General features: G+C 35.8%; 2 protein-coding genes across 5 annotated transcripts in view; one reads left to right on the top strand and one right to left on the bottom strand.

Moving 5' to 3' along the window:
- The window catches only part of LOC125068859 (sortilin-related receptor-like), a 40424-nt gene extending 30931 nt beyond the window's left edge, over positions 1–9493 (top strand). For 2 of the 4 annotated variants that reach the window (XM_047678201.1, XM_047678199.1), the window contains 17 exons: positions 30–231; positions 408–532; positions 1016–1234; positions 1351–1675; positions 2014–2228; positions 2579–2740; positions 3245–3411; positions 3494–3609; positions 3699–3925; positions 3996–4233; positions 4347–4604; positions 5493–5628; positions 6085–6187; positions 6856–6981; positions 7307–7452; positions 7631–8040; positions 8247–9493. In XM_047678201.1, the coding sequence (XP_047534157.1) occupies positions 30–231; positions 408–532; positions 1016–1234; positions 1351–1675; positions 2014–2228; positions 2579–2740; positions 3245–3411; positions 3494–3609; positions 3699–3925; positions 3996–4233; positions 4347–4604; positions 5493–5628; positions 6085–6187; positions 6856–6981; positions 7307–7452; positions 7631–8040; positions 8247–8308 (3237 nt within the window). In that variant the 3' untranslated portion in view covers positions 8309–9493. The remainder of the gene's footprint in view (positions 1–29; positions 232–407; positions 533–1015; positions 1235–1350; positions 1676–2013; positions 2229–2578; positions 2741–3244; positions 3412–3493; positions 3610–3698; positions 3926–3995; positions 4234–4346; positions 4605–5492; positions 5629–6084; positions 6188–6855; positions 6982–7306; positions 7453–7630; positions 8041–8246) is intronic. The other 2 variants (XM_047678202.1, XM_047678200.1) reach the window with 2 other exon arrangements.
- A 181-nt stretch (positions 9494–9674) lies between these two features.
- On the bottom strand, positions 9675–14968 carry LOC125068996. Its single transcript, XM_047678401.1, has 9 exons — positions 14722–14968; positions 14274–14478; positions 13600–14195; positions 13164–13523; positions 12444–12579; positions 12031–12169; positions 11341–11449; positions 10341–10474; positions 9675–9818 (listed from the first exon to the last, which is right to left on the bottom strand). The coding sequence occupies exons 1-9, from the start codon at positions 14966–14968 to the stop codon at positions 9675–9677; spliced, it is 2070 nt and encodes a 689-aa protein (XP_047534357.1).
- Between the last annotated feature and the right edge of the window lie 1300 nt (positions 14969–16268).

Below are 16268 nucleotides of genomic sequence, written 5' to 3'. Positions count from 1 at the left end.
GTATATATGTGTATTGTGTCATTCTCCAGCATGAATTCACATGTAAAAACGGCATGTGCATAGCGAGCACGTGGCGCTGCGACGGAAACGACGACTGCGGCGACCTGTCGGACGAGGCGGGCTGCCTGTGCGCGCCGCCGCTCGTGGCGTGCGACGACGACGCGCACTGCTACCTGCCGCCCTGGCGCTGCGACGGGGACGTCGACTGCGTGGACATGAGCGACGAGAAGGGTATCTATCTCCGTCTCACTCCCTTCCACTTTTCTCGCACACCTCGTTGCTGTAATATTTAGAACCATTGTAAAATCAAAATTAATAGGATTTGAGTTACATGTATATCTTAATGATGATTTTATTTAAAAAATAATGGTAATAAAAATGTTACGATTCTGTTTGTTTATTTTAAGATTGCAACAAGAAGAACTGTACCGAAACTCAATTTCAATGTGCGAATGGAAATTGTATCGAGAAGAGGTGGGTCTGTGACGGCGATAACGACTGCAAGGACGGATCGGACGAACGCAATTGCACGGTAGGAGAAATTACAAGGGTTTTAAAATATAAATATAAACATGCTTATAAATAAATGACAACTTATTAGCTAATTAATAGGGATTAACTTGCCACACAAAAGCATTCAATAATACAGGAAGTATTGAATTGCATTATTTTCATGTATGTATTTAGTTCTTCGAATCGAATCTTGTGTCAGATCGATAAAAAATATCTTTGAGTTTGTTGAGACATTCATGAGAGCACGTGAACACGCACAAGCACGTTCAGGCAAAGGTGAACGTTAATGTACCGTTTGCGTGAACTCATTCCGGTTGTGTATTGTTATTAAATTAGTTAAGCGAGGAAAAGGATACTGCTGTTATTGAGTATACCTTTGTGCACTATAATATCTTATGCGCCTTTGGGTAGTCTTCGTTAAGAATAACGGCTTTCATCGAAATCGTTTAGCAAGAATGTGTCTGTAAGACTTGTAAAATGTAAATTTTCATTGCTATTTTAGCAAAATATACCAAAGCGTCCCGAGTCAATGAGCTGTGACTCCCATGCATTCCGGTGTCACGATGACACCAATCCATTATGTATCCCCGACTCATGGGTGTGCGACGGAGAGAGGGACTGTCCCGGCGGAGATGACGAAACTGAAGACAGGTGTAGGAATTCCTCATGCGCACCTTACATGTTCAGATGTCCTAGTGGAAAATGTATTTTTATGTCTTGGGTGAGCGATAATCATTTTTCGAGATTCATCGATCTATTGATTTATTTAATTCTATATTAGAATATTTTGGAAGTTCAAATGGTTTCTTAAAGTACTAAGAAGTAACTGTTTCGTAGGTTTGTGACGGCGAAAATGATTGCAGCGACGTACAAATGTCTGACGAAATTAATTGTGCTTCAATCGGCCATACCAAATTAATACCTCGACCCAGCGTAGAGCCGCCGAATTTCTCCAACAATGGTTCATGCTTAGACTGGATGTTCAAGTGTGAAAATGGAAACTGTTTGCCATATTGGTGGCGATGCGACGGTATCGATGACTGTGGGGATAACTCGGACGAATTAGCTTGCGGCTTAGTAGTTCCCGAGAAGCCGATAGTCAGCCCAGAACACGACGCTACTAAACATAAATGCTCTAAGAATCAGTTCACCTGTACTCCTGGTGTGTATAAAATGACAACTTATGTGTTTTAATTGTGGTCAGACAATAGTAGAATAATTTATATTTTCATAGTAGAACATTATCTTTACAAATGATAGAATGATAGTATTTGTAAAAATAAATCATTTAAATGACCTTAAATCACTGACCGGCTAACATTGAATAGTCAGTCAGCATCAATAAATAATAATAAGATAGCTGTAGCAAGCCATTTTTATGTAATCGTAACTTCGTCTTAACTTTTTATTTTTTTCACGGTTTTTATATATTATATCTATTGTACTTCCGTAGGATGTTCTAAAAAAAAGATATAAAAATAATACTCCGTTAATTCGCAGGGGTGTGCATCCCACTGTCGTGGGTGTGCGACAAAATGGCGGACTGCGCGGACGGTGCGGACGAGCGCAGCTGCCCCGCGACGACGGGCGGGGCGGCGCGCTGTCCCGCCGACAGCACGCCGTGCGCGGACGGGCGCGCCTGCGTGCGGGACGAGCAGCTGTGCGACGGCGTGGCGCAGTGCGCTGACCGCAGCGACGAGGCCTACTGCGGCTCCGTGAGTGCACACATCTGCCCCGACACCTGTGTGATTTCTAATTACCATACTCTCACAATGCTACGGTTAAAATTTACACACAAATATATGAAACTTTAACTGGCCTTAGTGCTATGCTTATGACATATATGCTGTGGTGATATTTTGTATCAACTCTATAAATTAAATTAACTAATTAATAAATCGAGCTACTAAATAATATAATATTACTAAATAAGTAAAAATTGTGTGAGTATGTACGAAATCAGCATTCCACCCAGTATTTTCATATTTATCATTATTAATGTATAATACATTTACAGTTTTCTCATAAATAATAAATGTTCCATCTTACATTTTTTCGTAATTAGAAACACAAAAGCGGTGGGAACTGCCCGTCGCGGTACTTCCAGTGCGACGACGGCCGGAAGTGTCTTTGGCAAGTGAAGGTGTGCAATGGTGTCCAGGACTGTTATGATGGCAGCGATGAAGCGAATTGCACGAACGAGGCGAAACAATCACAATTTTATCAGGTTAGTACTTACATGGACCAGTGGTAGTGAATTACAGGGCCCTCTTTTGTAAGTACCATAAATTATTTTTGTGCCTGAAGACAATACTTTGTACATGCTACATGAAGAATCATGATTGAAGATGCACAAGGAATTATATGCACAAGGAACATAATATTTTAGATCCATTCCATTTTTGTAGTGCTAGTATCTATGTGAGGTTTATTCATACACACGGAAACGAGAAAAACTTCATTCGTATAAAATTTAATTTGTATTGTATTTAATTTATATTTGGTTCTTAATTCTACAATCCACTTATTAAGTGATTAACCTAATTAGTGCTTGTTGATTTGGTATGGGATTAGTGTTAGTGTTAGGCAAAAACAGTTCAAATCAAACACTTTAATGTTTTTTGCGCTTAACATTATTCAGCCAAAATATATTTTATCATAAACATACCATGGAATTCAATCATTTAAAACTATTATATATTTTAATTTAATACACTTTGTTTTTTTGTAGTTTCTGAGCATCGGAGTGGACCAGACTTCCATCAATTCTTCGAGTTTCTTGATTTCATGCTGGCTAGCTCAACAGAAGTCGGTCCTCTACAGCTTCTTGCCCTCCATAGCTAAAGTGACCGAAGGTGTTTGGAGGAATATGACATGGACCAACGACAGCGTTTACAGGTAAAGACGTACATGTATGTCTTTAAGCGGGACAGAAACTACGTTGATTTTAATGTCGTTTTAATTTATTCATTTGTTTCAGGTTTATAGATTTGGAGCCGTACACGGAATACAACGTAACTGTATATGTCAAGGATAGTAAATCAAATAAGGTCTATCCGTCCATGAAATACGTCAGCACCAGGACCGGGGAAGGAAGTGCGTTTCATTAATACTGTAACTTAATGTTCATTAAATGCCACGGTGTTCTCGTTCGGTCAGTAAATGCATTGCTCTCCCGGGCGCAGTGCCGTCGGCGCCGCGGCGCGTGTCGGTGCGGCAGCAGGTGGGGCGGCGCCTGCGCGTGCTGTGGGACGCGCCCGCGCGCGCGGCCGGCGAGCTGCAGCACTACACCGTGTACTACGTGCCGCCGCTGCCGCCCGTCGAGACCTCGGTGCCGGCGCCCGACAACCACCAGGCCGTCTCCGTCGTGCTCGAGGGGTACTTCAAGCCCGACACCAACTACTCCATCTGGGTACGTGTCCGGGGCGTGTCCCTCGAATCGTTTCGAGTACGCTGGTCGCTAACGAGTCACTCCGTTGAAGGTGACGGCTACCAACAATGCGCTGACGTCCGCCTCGACGGAGATCTGCAACATAACGTTCGATGACGCCGGCGACGTAGACGACGTCGTGAACGCGAGCGTGTCCCGCCCCACTCCCAGCTCCGTGTTCCTGCAGTGGCACAAGCTGAGGGGAGTGGAGGGGTACATAGTAGAAACGAGATTACCTTTCCAGTATCCGAAATTAGAAGCGATACGAACTAAAGACAATAAAGTGAACAGTGAGTATTTTGATATATTTTTTTACTTTAAATACTGCCAGAAAAGAACCTCTTTTTACCCAATACATAAGTTCACACTTAAAGTTAAAATAATAAACCGAATTGATTTTCAGTTACAAATCTGCCGCCTGGCGTGAAACTATTCATCGACATAAAGGCGTTCAAGAACACGACGGTTGGCGACCCGTTCACCATTCCACTCGTGACCGAGGGAGTTCCAGACGAGACACTGAATGTGACCGCGGCGCTGTTGAAAGAAAAACGAACGTCCGTACAACTTACGTGGTCACCGCCGATTGGCGCGCGATACAAAAATAAGGAGCTCGAGTATGAGGTGCATTACTCAAACGTAATGAAGTGGAGGACTAATCGTGAGTAGTATAAATAATATCCTACTGACCGAATCTTTTAGATTGACTACCGTTCCCGAATTAAATTAAAATAGATTATGCAGGAGATGTTATGGTGCAGGTGCTGTTTGCAGTAGTGCACAAACACAGGGCTACTTTCTATTATTTTATTGTCATAGTTTGATGGTATAAGATTCCACCATCATCGGAAAGAGATCTGATGCCGGTATCTGCGAATTTTGCAACAGAATAATCTACTAACGGTTGTCCTGTCTAGGGAATCGAGGTCGGAACCTCATGCTTTTGGTCGTACCTAACTGCTAAAGTAAAAATGTGGTAATAAGTAGTATAGTAATAATAGTAATACGGCTACCGATTCTTAGAGATAACTTGCCTCTAGATGGTCCTATAATCCGATAGTGGTACAATTGTTGTTTTTGGATTGTTTTGTTGCAAGAAAAGCAGTAAGTAGAACTAAGACAGTTACAAAATCACAAAATTCAAAGCAAAAAAAGTACAGACTAATATGAGGCATGTTCATGATGAATTATATAATTTGAGAAGAGTGCCGTTACGTCAATTCTTAATTTGTATTTTCTTACCTTGCCAAATACAATTGAACGAAGTGGTGTGAATATTTATACAATTAAATTATGTGCGATTATGAGTGCAATAACAAAACTTCTTTAGCACTTGCATCTTAGTTCATTCACTTATGGATTACCTAAGCTAATTTATAAAAAAAAAATATAGGTAACGATATGTAATTAGAGGAATTTGAAACGTTACAGTTACACGATACACTTATTAGAAGCTGACAACGCGTACTTATATTACAATGACATTTTAATGGAGCAGTCTTAATTAGCACCCGTTAAATATTAGTAAGATCATTTTATAAATTCCCAGACACTCGTATCGTGACGAAGAACACGAGCGTGCTGGTGGAGGGGCTGCACGCGTGCGAGACCTACGTGTTCTCGGCCGCGCTGCGCGGAGGGCCGCTGGCCGGCCTCAAGGAGATCGTCACGAGGGAGAATCCCAAGTAAGTTGCGTATAAAGAAGACGTACTTTATGTTGGCAACTCTCAACTACGGAACAGATGCAAATCCTATGCTATTACTTTTAAATCGATTGGTTGATCGGTATAGACCTTGATGTGCAGCGCAATCAGCGATTCTATCCAGACGGGCTTCATAGAGCCCCACCACCGAGTTAATATACTTATTTGTGCCAATTTTCATGGTGATCAGCAAATTGTCTTAGCCTATTAATTTTGAACAGATATACCATTATAATTTTATGTATTGCAATCTATTTTTGAGTATACGAAGCGATTTATATTGCGAAAGTTTAATGTATACTTTGAAAAACTCCAATTAAGATTTTTTTTATTTATGTACGTATAACATAGACAACATATATATTAGCCTTATATACTTTAAGTACCCAGTTGTAAAGTATACATTAGCAAATTTCTAATCTCCTTATAATTCGACAGGGCTCCCATTAAGAACCTAAACTTTGCTTATAACGCAAAGAAAGAACTTCATATCTTCTGGAATGCGAATTGCGACATCATTAAAGAACCAATTGCTTACAGGGTAAGTTTTTGATATTATCTAAATAGAATATTTTATCATATTAGATGTTCAATCTAGTATCGATTTAATCCATACCTTGGTATTACTAATGTCAGTTTTTTTTTCGTGTAATCTGTAGCGTTTAGAATGTTAAGTTGCATTATTAACTTGAACGTGTAATAGCGATTTGGAAATTGTGCAATATTTACCTTGACTTTCGCGCTAGTCTTTGGATTAAAATAACGTTTATTGACGTGATTCCAAATTAAAACCCGAATAATTCCCTTATTATTGTATCATTAAACAAAAAAAGAAAGTTTAAATAATGTAATATTAAACACTTCAATAGAAAGAGGCAGAGAGAGAAAGTTCGCCTGGAGTATAATGTTTTTTCTTTAAGTGACGATTTCTACCAGTTCACTCGAGTGTAAACTGCGTAAAAGAACTTCGATGCAAAAAAAATGTCTATTAAAATTTTAATACTCTCTTGTAAACATTAGATTTTATTTAATAAATAAATTCTGAAGTAAATTTTTAAACATTTAATTTCTCTTCACGACGAAAATTTTATATTATATCAAATGGAAAATAATTTGGATTCCGATTTTCTTCAAATTAAATGAATATGAAATATTGAAGATGGTCCGAGAATTTATGAATCATCTTTCTATTAAATGTTACTTTTACAGTTGGACATAACAGAGTTAACGCGGAACCGAGTGAGTCGCTACGAGTTGCGCGCGAGCAAGAACGTGTCCCTCGCGCACGTCGTGCAGGACGTACCGCTCGGCGCTCGGTTCAACATCTGCGTTTATGTAAGTTTTTATCATTATTTTCAGTAACGAAATCAATTATTACATCTACAGGTTGAATCTTCGCTTGTCCAAAACATAATACTATTTTATGAACGTGTTCTCTCTTCATTATTTATATCTTAAAAGTCTATAATAATGACAAGATCGTAAGGATATTTTGGTTATTGATTATTATTTTTCTAAAAAATACAAGATATTTGTCGCCGCTTACGTTACATAACTTTAAGTAAGATAATATAAGTTTATCGTGATGACAACTGTATATATATATTTTTAATTAGTCACCAAAAGTTGATACATTTGTAATGTATCCGTGTATCCGTAGGCGTCAGAGAAGGGTGCAGCGCAGACGTGCGCGCCGGTCCGCGCGGGCGAGGTGGAGCCGCCACGCGCCGTCATGGCGTGGCTGTCGCCAAACGGTCACATCATGGTCAGCTGGCAGCACCCCGATGACAACAGCTCTGTGCGCAAGTCAGTGTCAACACGATGATACACATCATTCAATACCGACACATATTATGAATGCTTTTTTTCTCTTTTATCAGTAATAAAGTTACCATGACCTTCTCTTGCATGGCTTATTTGTCTACATTATTACATTTGTTTTGTTATGTAAAATATATATCCACAGTCAAAAAATTTTTTTCAGACACAAATATCAAATTCTGGTATCACAAAAGGAGATTCCCGAAGACATTCTTCACCCGACCGAAGACATAAGGACGGCGGAAGCGGAGTTCTCCCCCCTCATAATGACTGCCGACAGCACCACGACCGGGCCGCTGTTCGTGAGCGTTCGCGCGGTGACCCAGGACGGCTACTACAGCGACCTGAGCGAGGTGCTGAGCATGGAGGGCTCGGAGGCGGCGGAGGCGGCGAGCACGTGGCGCGCGGGCGCGGCGTGGTGGGGCGCGGGCGCGGCGTGCGTGTGCGCGCTCGCGCTGGGCGCCGCGCTGCTGCACGCCGCGCTGCGCCACCGCCGCCTGTCGCACTCGCTGCTGCGCCTCGCCGCCACGCCGCGCTACGACAGCCGCCGCGGACAGGCCACCATCGACCACGGTCAGTGACGGCTAGTCATTTAGCTAATCGAAACGGTCATCTTCCGTTTTTTTGCCACCGTACCTTTTAGTTATATGATTTGGATTCACCTTCTCCGACGAGTTACAAAAAGTAATGAAGTAAATAATTTACGATATTTTCATCACTTCTCTTATTTTTCATTAATACTCTCAAAAATTTATAACGTGATAATAAATAATTTCCAGATGACGACGATGTGCCTCCGATCCACGGTTTCTCAGACGACGAGCCGCTCGTGATAGCCTGAGCTGAATGTGATAGACGATCTTGTCGTTACCGGGTATCATGGCTAGAATTTATGAAACGCTGCTACAAACGTTACTGTTATGAAAAGTTTTTTAAAATAAACCGAGAGTCTTCTTTAGCTTTAAATTTAATTGGTGAATGACCAATAACAGTATAAGATTTCATGACATACATATATTAAGATAACTCTCTTAGCGGCCAGTGACCTAGCTATGATACCAGATCTTTAGTATTGCATACATATTTATTATCTGTATTAAATGTTATAAACGAAGTAATTTTGTGCATTTGTCAGTTATTGTTTTTAATATTATGTGGTTGTCTTTATCTAGATATAATTGTAGCCACAGTTTATAAATATTTTGTCGTACTTTACTCTAACAAAAATTACGCATAGTCATATTTAACATCTAATAAAAAATGTTGTAAATTCGACCGTGGTTTATGTAAGTACTAAATATGCTCAGAGTATTAATATATATTTTTTAAGATATAAATAGTTCATTAAATCGTGCTTGTTATTTTGTACATTTATTTCAGTTTATAAAACAAATAAAACATACATAAAAAAATTTGAACATACAAAAACATAACAGCTGAACTCGTTTTATGAAATTGAATCATGTTTATTTATTTTTAGTTGTAAATGGCTGTTATTGTTATAAAATAAAAGGATTCTCTAGTAATAATAATAATAATAAGCAAAGGCTTATAATTTCGATAATTCGTTTTTGATTCGACATACTTGCCACATTTCAAGTTCGACACCAAAGATCTCTGTATAAAGATAAAATGTACAACTTATTGTATGTAATGCTTAGTACAGACATAGCGAACGACTACTAAGCATGGCGATTTTATTAATTACACAATATAATTTTATTGCGGATAAATCTCTGTATTTAAATCTGTCCGCTGTGTCTGTACCTAGAGTAATTATTATTGTAAATCGCATTGTGTTGAACAACGTTACTATGTAGGGTAGATCTCGACATTCCTCATGTTTCGTGAATAGTTTTAATTCCTAGTTCTTTTAGTAGAAATGTTTAATATCCCCCGCGTTTTCTTATGCCTATAAGCATTCCATGAAAATTAATGTTGTCATAAAATTATAATTAAATAGATAATTAGGATCAATACTTTTTACGGATATTAAATTTCATGCGGATGCTTGCAATGTTTTCGAGCGATAAAATTAAATAATCTATAAAGGAAAATAAATTGACTTTTATTTTTAATAGTTAACTACATACGTGATAACGAACATACACACAATTGTCAAAAAAACTATACCTTTCTTTTCAAAATAACAATATTTATTTATAAAATTTATAAAATATTCTAGAACACAAATAACACACATTAATTTAATTGATATGGAGCTCCTGTAGTGCGGTGATTATCCAATCAAATGTAGATAGAAGTAAGACGATGTCTTCTCGGTAAACTGCTACACCCACTATGGATATTCGATCATTATTTTTGCATAAAAGTGGACCACCGATACCCGTCTAAAAAAAATAAACACCAAATGTAACCTTACCAATATTTCATACCTTTAGTACGCGTATGTTTAGTTTTTGTCTTCAAATAATGTTAATTTACTCTTTTCGAATACTAAGTATTACCATCTGGAATCTCTATTATTTTACTGCTAAAATCCGGTAGATCAGAAGAACAACCAACAATAATACGTGCTTTCTGAGATACGTATACAATACGTAACTTCTGCTATACTGAGAACATTTCAACGGAAAATTTAATAGCATTTTTTTTAGCCCGACCCGGGGTTGAAGCATCAACGAGGCATTCAACCTAAGTTAATAATTCCTTGAATTTGAGTTAAGTGTATTTTTATTTTCTATGTTTTTTACGCAAGCGGACCTTCACATTAGACAGTCATCTGTTTGCTTGCAGATTGGTAGAGAATAGACAACCCTTTCTTGTGTGAGGTTTTTCTCCTCTCTAGCAACGCCCATGGCGAATATAAAGATATGAAATTAATAAAAGAGGTACAAAAACAGATGTTTTACCACGGTCCCACGAGTTTTAACAGAAGCACAGAAAGCACCGGTGGGTATATCAACGTCAGGCGCAGATACTTTTTGGTTACAATTCTGTGGAGTGAGTATGGTCGCATGCTGTCGTTGTGGTTGCGGTTGTAAAGCTAAAATTAATTTAAAAAATAATGTTTAATAGTAACCCAGAAGAAGATATAAAATATTACTTTTATAAGTAAAATAAAGAGTAATTATCAATTGAAATAATTAATTTGTTCTGTTTTCTAAAATATAGGTACGTAGGTAAAAAGTGATCTATTACATTTTTTATTCATGTTTTGTTAGGATTTCGTTCAAGGTTATTATTATATCGTGTCGAAAATGAATTTTGTATTTATACTGTGATAGATTTTATAAGGATAAATAGCGAATGGTTGAATAAAGTGTATAATAGAAAATATACTGGACACAATAGGGCTATCATTAGTACATTCTATTGTAAATACTAAACATGTGGTAACATATTCAATAAAATTATGTCATCTGTTATTACATGTTATATTTTGTAATGCGTTCTATTTTATTCACACTAGTGTATAAAGTATGTGGTTAAAATCAGGCCATTTTTACAGAAATTCTTTACTATTTTTATGTATAAACAGATTATACATTACCAGTCATGAAGGTTGGTCATGGATGCATGCCGAGACAACTAAGGTCTTAGAGCCGAGCCTTGGTGGACTTCTACAGTGATCGGGAAAGGCTCAGTATCGCTAGTAACCGTTCTAGCCACGGAATCGAAACTTCCCAGTGTCGATACCGTGGCACGCACACGCACGCATAACATGCTACGTATCTTTCAAAAAATATGAAATTCCCAACTTTTCATAATAAATATAAAAAAATATATTGTAATAATTTTCGATGGGTACATGGTTATTCATATATTCCATATCTAATAACTTTTGAAACAATTTTGGATCTATTCTGAAATGAGGCAAATAAACTGATAAATAAATGAATACAATTATACCTTGATCGTAACCGCCCCAGCCGACAAAGTAACAATCATCTCCTACGTGTGGATCTGACAGGCACGCGGGTTGGACATTTGGCTCTATCTTCAAAGGCCGTTTCCAGTGCTGTTAAATGATTTAAAAAATAAATAATATAATATAAATAACTTGGTGGTAGAGCTTTTAGCTATCCCGTCTGGGTAGGTACCACCCACTACCGCCAAACCGCAGTGCCTAGTATTGTTGTGCTCCGGTTTGAAGGGTTAGTGAGCCAGTGTAACTACAGGCACAAGGGACATAACATCTGAGTTCTCAAGGTTGGTGGCACATTGGCGTTGTAAGGAATGGTTAATATTTCTTACAGCGCTTTTGTCTATTGGTGGTGGGCACCACCTACCATCAGGTGGCCAATTAGCTCGTCCACCTACCTATATCATAAATATATATGTATACTTATAACCACTAGAATATATACTACAGGTAATCTATAAATAATATAAGAGAAAGAAATAAATAACTAAATTGAATCTGTGTACGCTATACAAATGAAAACTGGCTTATTTTTATCGTTTTCAGAAAATTTGATTTAGTTACTTACAACTAAAATAATCTTAATTTTTTAAACAATATTAACAGAAAATTGAAATAAATTTCTTTAAACAAATAGGCAATATTTAGAAATATATAACATTTTTATAAAATCTTACCAAAAGAGCAAGATTGTTATCGAGTTCACCAGGTTTAAACAGATGAGTATAAACAGTCGACATTCTGGTTTGAGCACCTTCTTTATTCGCCTTCAAGTCCCAAACACCGCTGATTGTGGTAATTTCACCCGGTGATTTACTGCATAAATAAATTATAAATATAGTATGCAGATACTTCAATTTTATTATGTCACACGTTTCATACTATGCGACCTTAATTATAACCAATTTTTAGTTTGATTTATCTGTATTATATTACGAGCTAGTTTAAAAAGTATATCATTACGTTACTGCATTAAATAAAAACATTGTTTAAGACGTGTTTAGTTAAACACTGATTTCTCTCATTCTGCCTATTCTGTCTTAACTATAATATTTAAATATTTTAATTTTAAATTATAAACTTTACGAACCCATGCACGCAGTCCGCAGCAGTGACGGCTGCCCGCTGATGTATAATTGTTGCGTAACAAAGGATACTTTGCATTCTCTTAGTTAACACGACAAAAGCTAGCCAAGGGTCACATCCACCTTCTGCGACATATTTTTCTGTTCATGTGCAAAAAAAAGTTAATTGCGTATTATTTATTTATTCTTTTAATGTCATAATTATATTAACCAGCAGATATATATAGCCTATTCCAATAACGAGAGGTCAAAAGCTAAATAAGCAGCATTTTTCACCAAATTGACTTGATATAATTGGTTTTCAACGTCGACGAAGCTATCGGAAGTTGGGAAGTAATATTAAAGTGAATATGAGTAGTTAAGTGGAATATTATTAATATGTGTGTGTGAATATTATTGTTAAGGAATGTTATATATTTCATAAAGATACATTAACAAATTTACGAACGTAATAGATAACTTTGCTTGGAATAGGCTTTATACGTAGCTTAAAATATAAATGTACTGTTGGGTTACCTATACATGGTATGTATATATGGTGTTAATTATAAATTTATATGTCTAACGAGTCAATAACATGTATTATTTATAGGATCATCTTAACATTTTTGAAAAATATCGACTTGAAGAAGTTCGAGACTTTGTATGATAATACATTTAAATAATTTTACTTATTAATGTTTTGCATAGTGGCAATGAAAGAATAAAAAAATATTAAAAATTACCGAAGTTCATGTCAAAAGCGGGTTTATTTATAACTTTTCCACATTTTTTATAAATCTGTTGACTCAGATCAATTCCATCAATATAATCTTCATTAGAATCAGTAGTCTTTGAAGTCGTTAAGTCAAATGATGATGTTATGTCTTCATCGTTGTCATACAATTGTTCTGTTGTTTTTCTTACGTATCTGTTTTTGTTTTTTCCTAAGTTAATAAGCTTAAACCCATGTAGAACATGAAAATCTGGAGTTGCATGGAAATTAATTATTTGACTTTCGGAATCATTGTCATCTTCAGTTGATAAAATTAATCGTTGTGGTTTACGATTCACACGTCTAGGATTATCCGTTGATACACGATCACCTAAAGTTAATAAATTGTGTGATTAGTTATTTTCTTTGAATTAAAGTTTTTCAATTTTAACTTAATACTATTTTACCTAATCTCGGATCGAAAGTTGAGTATCCAAATGGAAGATCACTGTCACCATCGTCTTCATCGCTGACGCTGTCTGTGACGTCATAGTAAATTCCTTTATTCATATTTTTTGTTTTCCAACTAGTTTGTCGTCGTGAATCTTCGCGGTCGGAGTAAAGGCCGACTAGACCTGGCTTAGGTAATTCTACAGCATAATCTTCTACGTATTCCGGGTTGTTGTAGTCGTACTTAGTATTTTGGTAATCAGTGTACATACTACTTTGCAGTCCGGGATTTCTAAATTTAGAGTTTTTTACATTCCAATATGGATCCACGTATTCTGGTGTAGCTATTTTATTAGTAGGCTTAGAACGTACAGTTGTAGCTGTTAATTTAGGTGTTTGAGCCTTTAAAGTATTTTGTCTTCTTTCCAATAAGGCATTCCTTTGTTTTAAAGCTACATTCAAGCTTTCGATGGCATTTGAACGTTTATATCGTTTTAACTTGTTATAATTATTAGACTGTCGAGTTCTCGATGATATGTTTGAAGTCAGCGGGAGTATGCAACAGAGTTTATGAGTGCTGAATATGCTGTTTCTATGGAATGACCTGCAATTGCTTAAATTTTAATGAATTTTAAACAATCAATATTATATGCAATATTTTTTTTATGTAGTTATGACCATGTGTACTTACCCTGGTGTATGAATCGTTCCGTTATTTCGATTGCATTCTTGTTTAGTAATAAAAGTACATATGCTTTCTGATTCAGATAACTTCGTTTCTTCTTCAAACCATACTTTGTCATTTAAAATTGTGTTAGTTTTCTTGAGTATGTTATGAGGTTTAGTCATATATGAATCAATTGGAGATGAGGAGTTGCTAAAATTTTTTTTATTGTCTTCCAATAAAATTTCATTACTTTTTGGAAAAACAAATACAAATTCGTCTCCATCGTTTTGAGACTTATTGTTTAATATATAACTTTCTTTTCTCGAAAGCGAATTAAAAATGTTCTTGTCGTTTTCTTTAAGGACTGTGATATTATTTTTGGTTTTAATATTATTAAAAGTATTGTCTTCTATGAAAGCCGGTTTAGATAGTTCACTTTTGTCTTGAAAATAAATAATAGATAGTCTCTTACCCTGATTCATAGATATTTCTTTACTTTTTTCAAATTTTCTCATTTTATTGGAGTTGAGATCATTGTCCTTAAAAACAACTTTAACACTTTCATCAGTTTCAAATTCTTTAATATCATCAAATTTCGGTGGAGGTGCTTCAAGTTGACGTAATTCTGAAGCCTTGTTATGCAACCACCAGAATTCACCATTTATTTGTGATGAAACTGATTCTAACAACAATATAACAATAAAAATATACGAGAACATTTTAAATGTGTTCACGGCGGAGTGAATGCAAATGAAAACTGCGGATAAAAGGTGATAGGCTAAATTTAATAGGACAGGATGTTGCATCGAGTGCACGTATTAGCGAGTCATTTACGATAATAACAGGTGCTGTTAGGTCACTTGTTAGTCCGCGACAATTATGATTGATCAGTGCGTAGAACTCGCACGCACTACGATGGACAATTTGCGGTCAATTATCGAAACGGTCTGAAGTTTGAAATCGGTACAGTTAATAGAGTAACGTTGCATGACAAGTTTTATTTGTTTTGTTATTCTAAACACAAATGCACTAAGGTGTTTTAAAATCAATTATTATAAGTCTATTGAGAAAAAATATAAATTTAGATTAACAATTTCAGATTCCTTTTAATAAATCCTATATACCTGAAACAATGTTAAATTATTTAAAATTCTTTGTAATATACTCTTAGTTACGACTATAAATATATAAAATAAATATATTTACTTAAGTTTTATACTAAAATGAATATTAGCTTTACTACATTTTATTAAATTAGCACGTAGTTTATGCTTTATATATTCAATTGTACCAATTGTATTATTAAGCAATTAGAAAAAAGATAAATAAAGTCGTGGCCTAAATAATGATAGACCGAAACATAATTTTTGCTGTAATTATAGTATTATAGCTCACTATAGTGATGTGATGAACATAATTAAAAGGAAAAATTATTCATGCCCTACTAACCCCATTAAAATAATCTGTCAATAATTATAGAATCGTATTTAATATATAAATGATGTGTGAATCAATCTATATTTCTTCGTAGAAATATACTTAATATTTCCTTATAATACTTCACAAATATTGTTACTGGACTCATTGTTAGTTTAGTATATATGATGTGATGTTATTTTATATGGCTATATTTAATAAAAAATATTAAAAAAAAAACAATTATTTTTATTAGTATTTAATTTTGTATATTATGATTTTCTTAAGTGCTTTTTAGTTTTAGTTATTGAAATTTAATAATTATATTTATTAAAAATTGATAAGATTTACTGCTTCTTTCGAATATGACCTCCGATTAATTATCTCGTGATATCAAGGAGCAGGGTAAAAACGTTATTTAACTTGTGTATTTATACAGGATCTTTAAACTCAGTTTTCATCTCAGAGTTGATGGAAGTTAGGCACTTGAAAACTTACCGTGCCGTCCAAATTGATTTCGTTTGAAACTTTAAAACTGGAAAAGCTAAGAACTGATAACTTCATTTTGAGTTCGCTTTGCTAAAAATACATCGCTTTTAATTA

The sequence above is a fragment of the Vanessa atalanta genome, chromosome 14 (assembly GCF_905147765.1).
Source record: "Vanessa atalanta chromosome 14, ilVanAtal1.2, whole genome shotgun sequence".
Lineage (NCBI taxonomy): Eukaryota > Metazoa > Arthropoda > Insecta > Lepidoptera > Nymphalidae > Vanessa > Vanessa atalanta.
This window is presented reverse-complemented; position numbering and strand designations above follow the sequence as displayed.

Bases quoted from the DNA above. Each gene is read 5' to 3' on its own strand.
- LOC125068996 (XM_047678401.1), bottom strand. From the start codon at position 14,968: ATGTTCTCGTATATTTTTATTGTTATATTGTTGTTAGAATCAGTTTCA. The intron at 14,196-14,273 runs GTAAGTACACAT...TTAAAATTTAAG, and splicing joins GGAACGATTCATACACCAGG to CAATTGCAGGTCATTCCATA. The intron at 9,819-10,340 runs GTAAAACATCTG...TATTTTTTTTAG, and splicing joins TTAAAACTCGTGGGACCGTG to ACGGGTATCGGTGGTCCACT.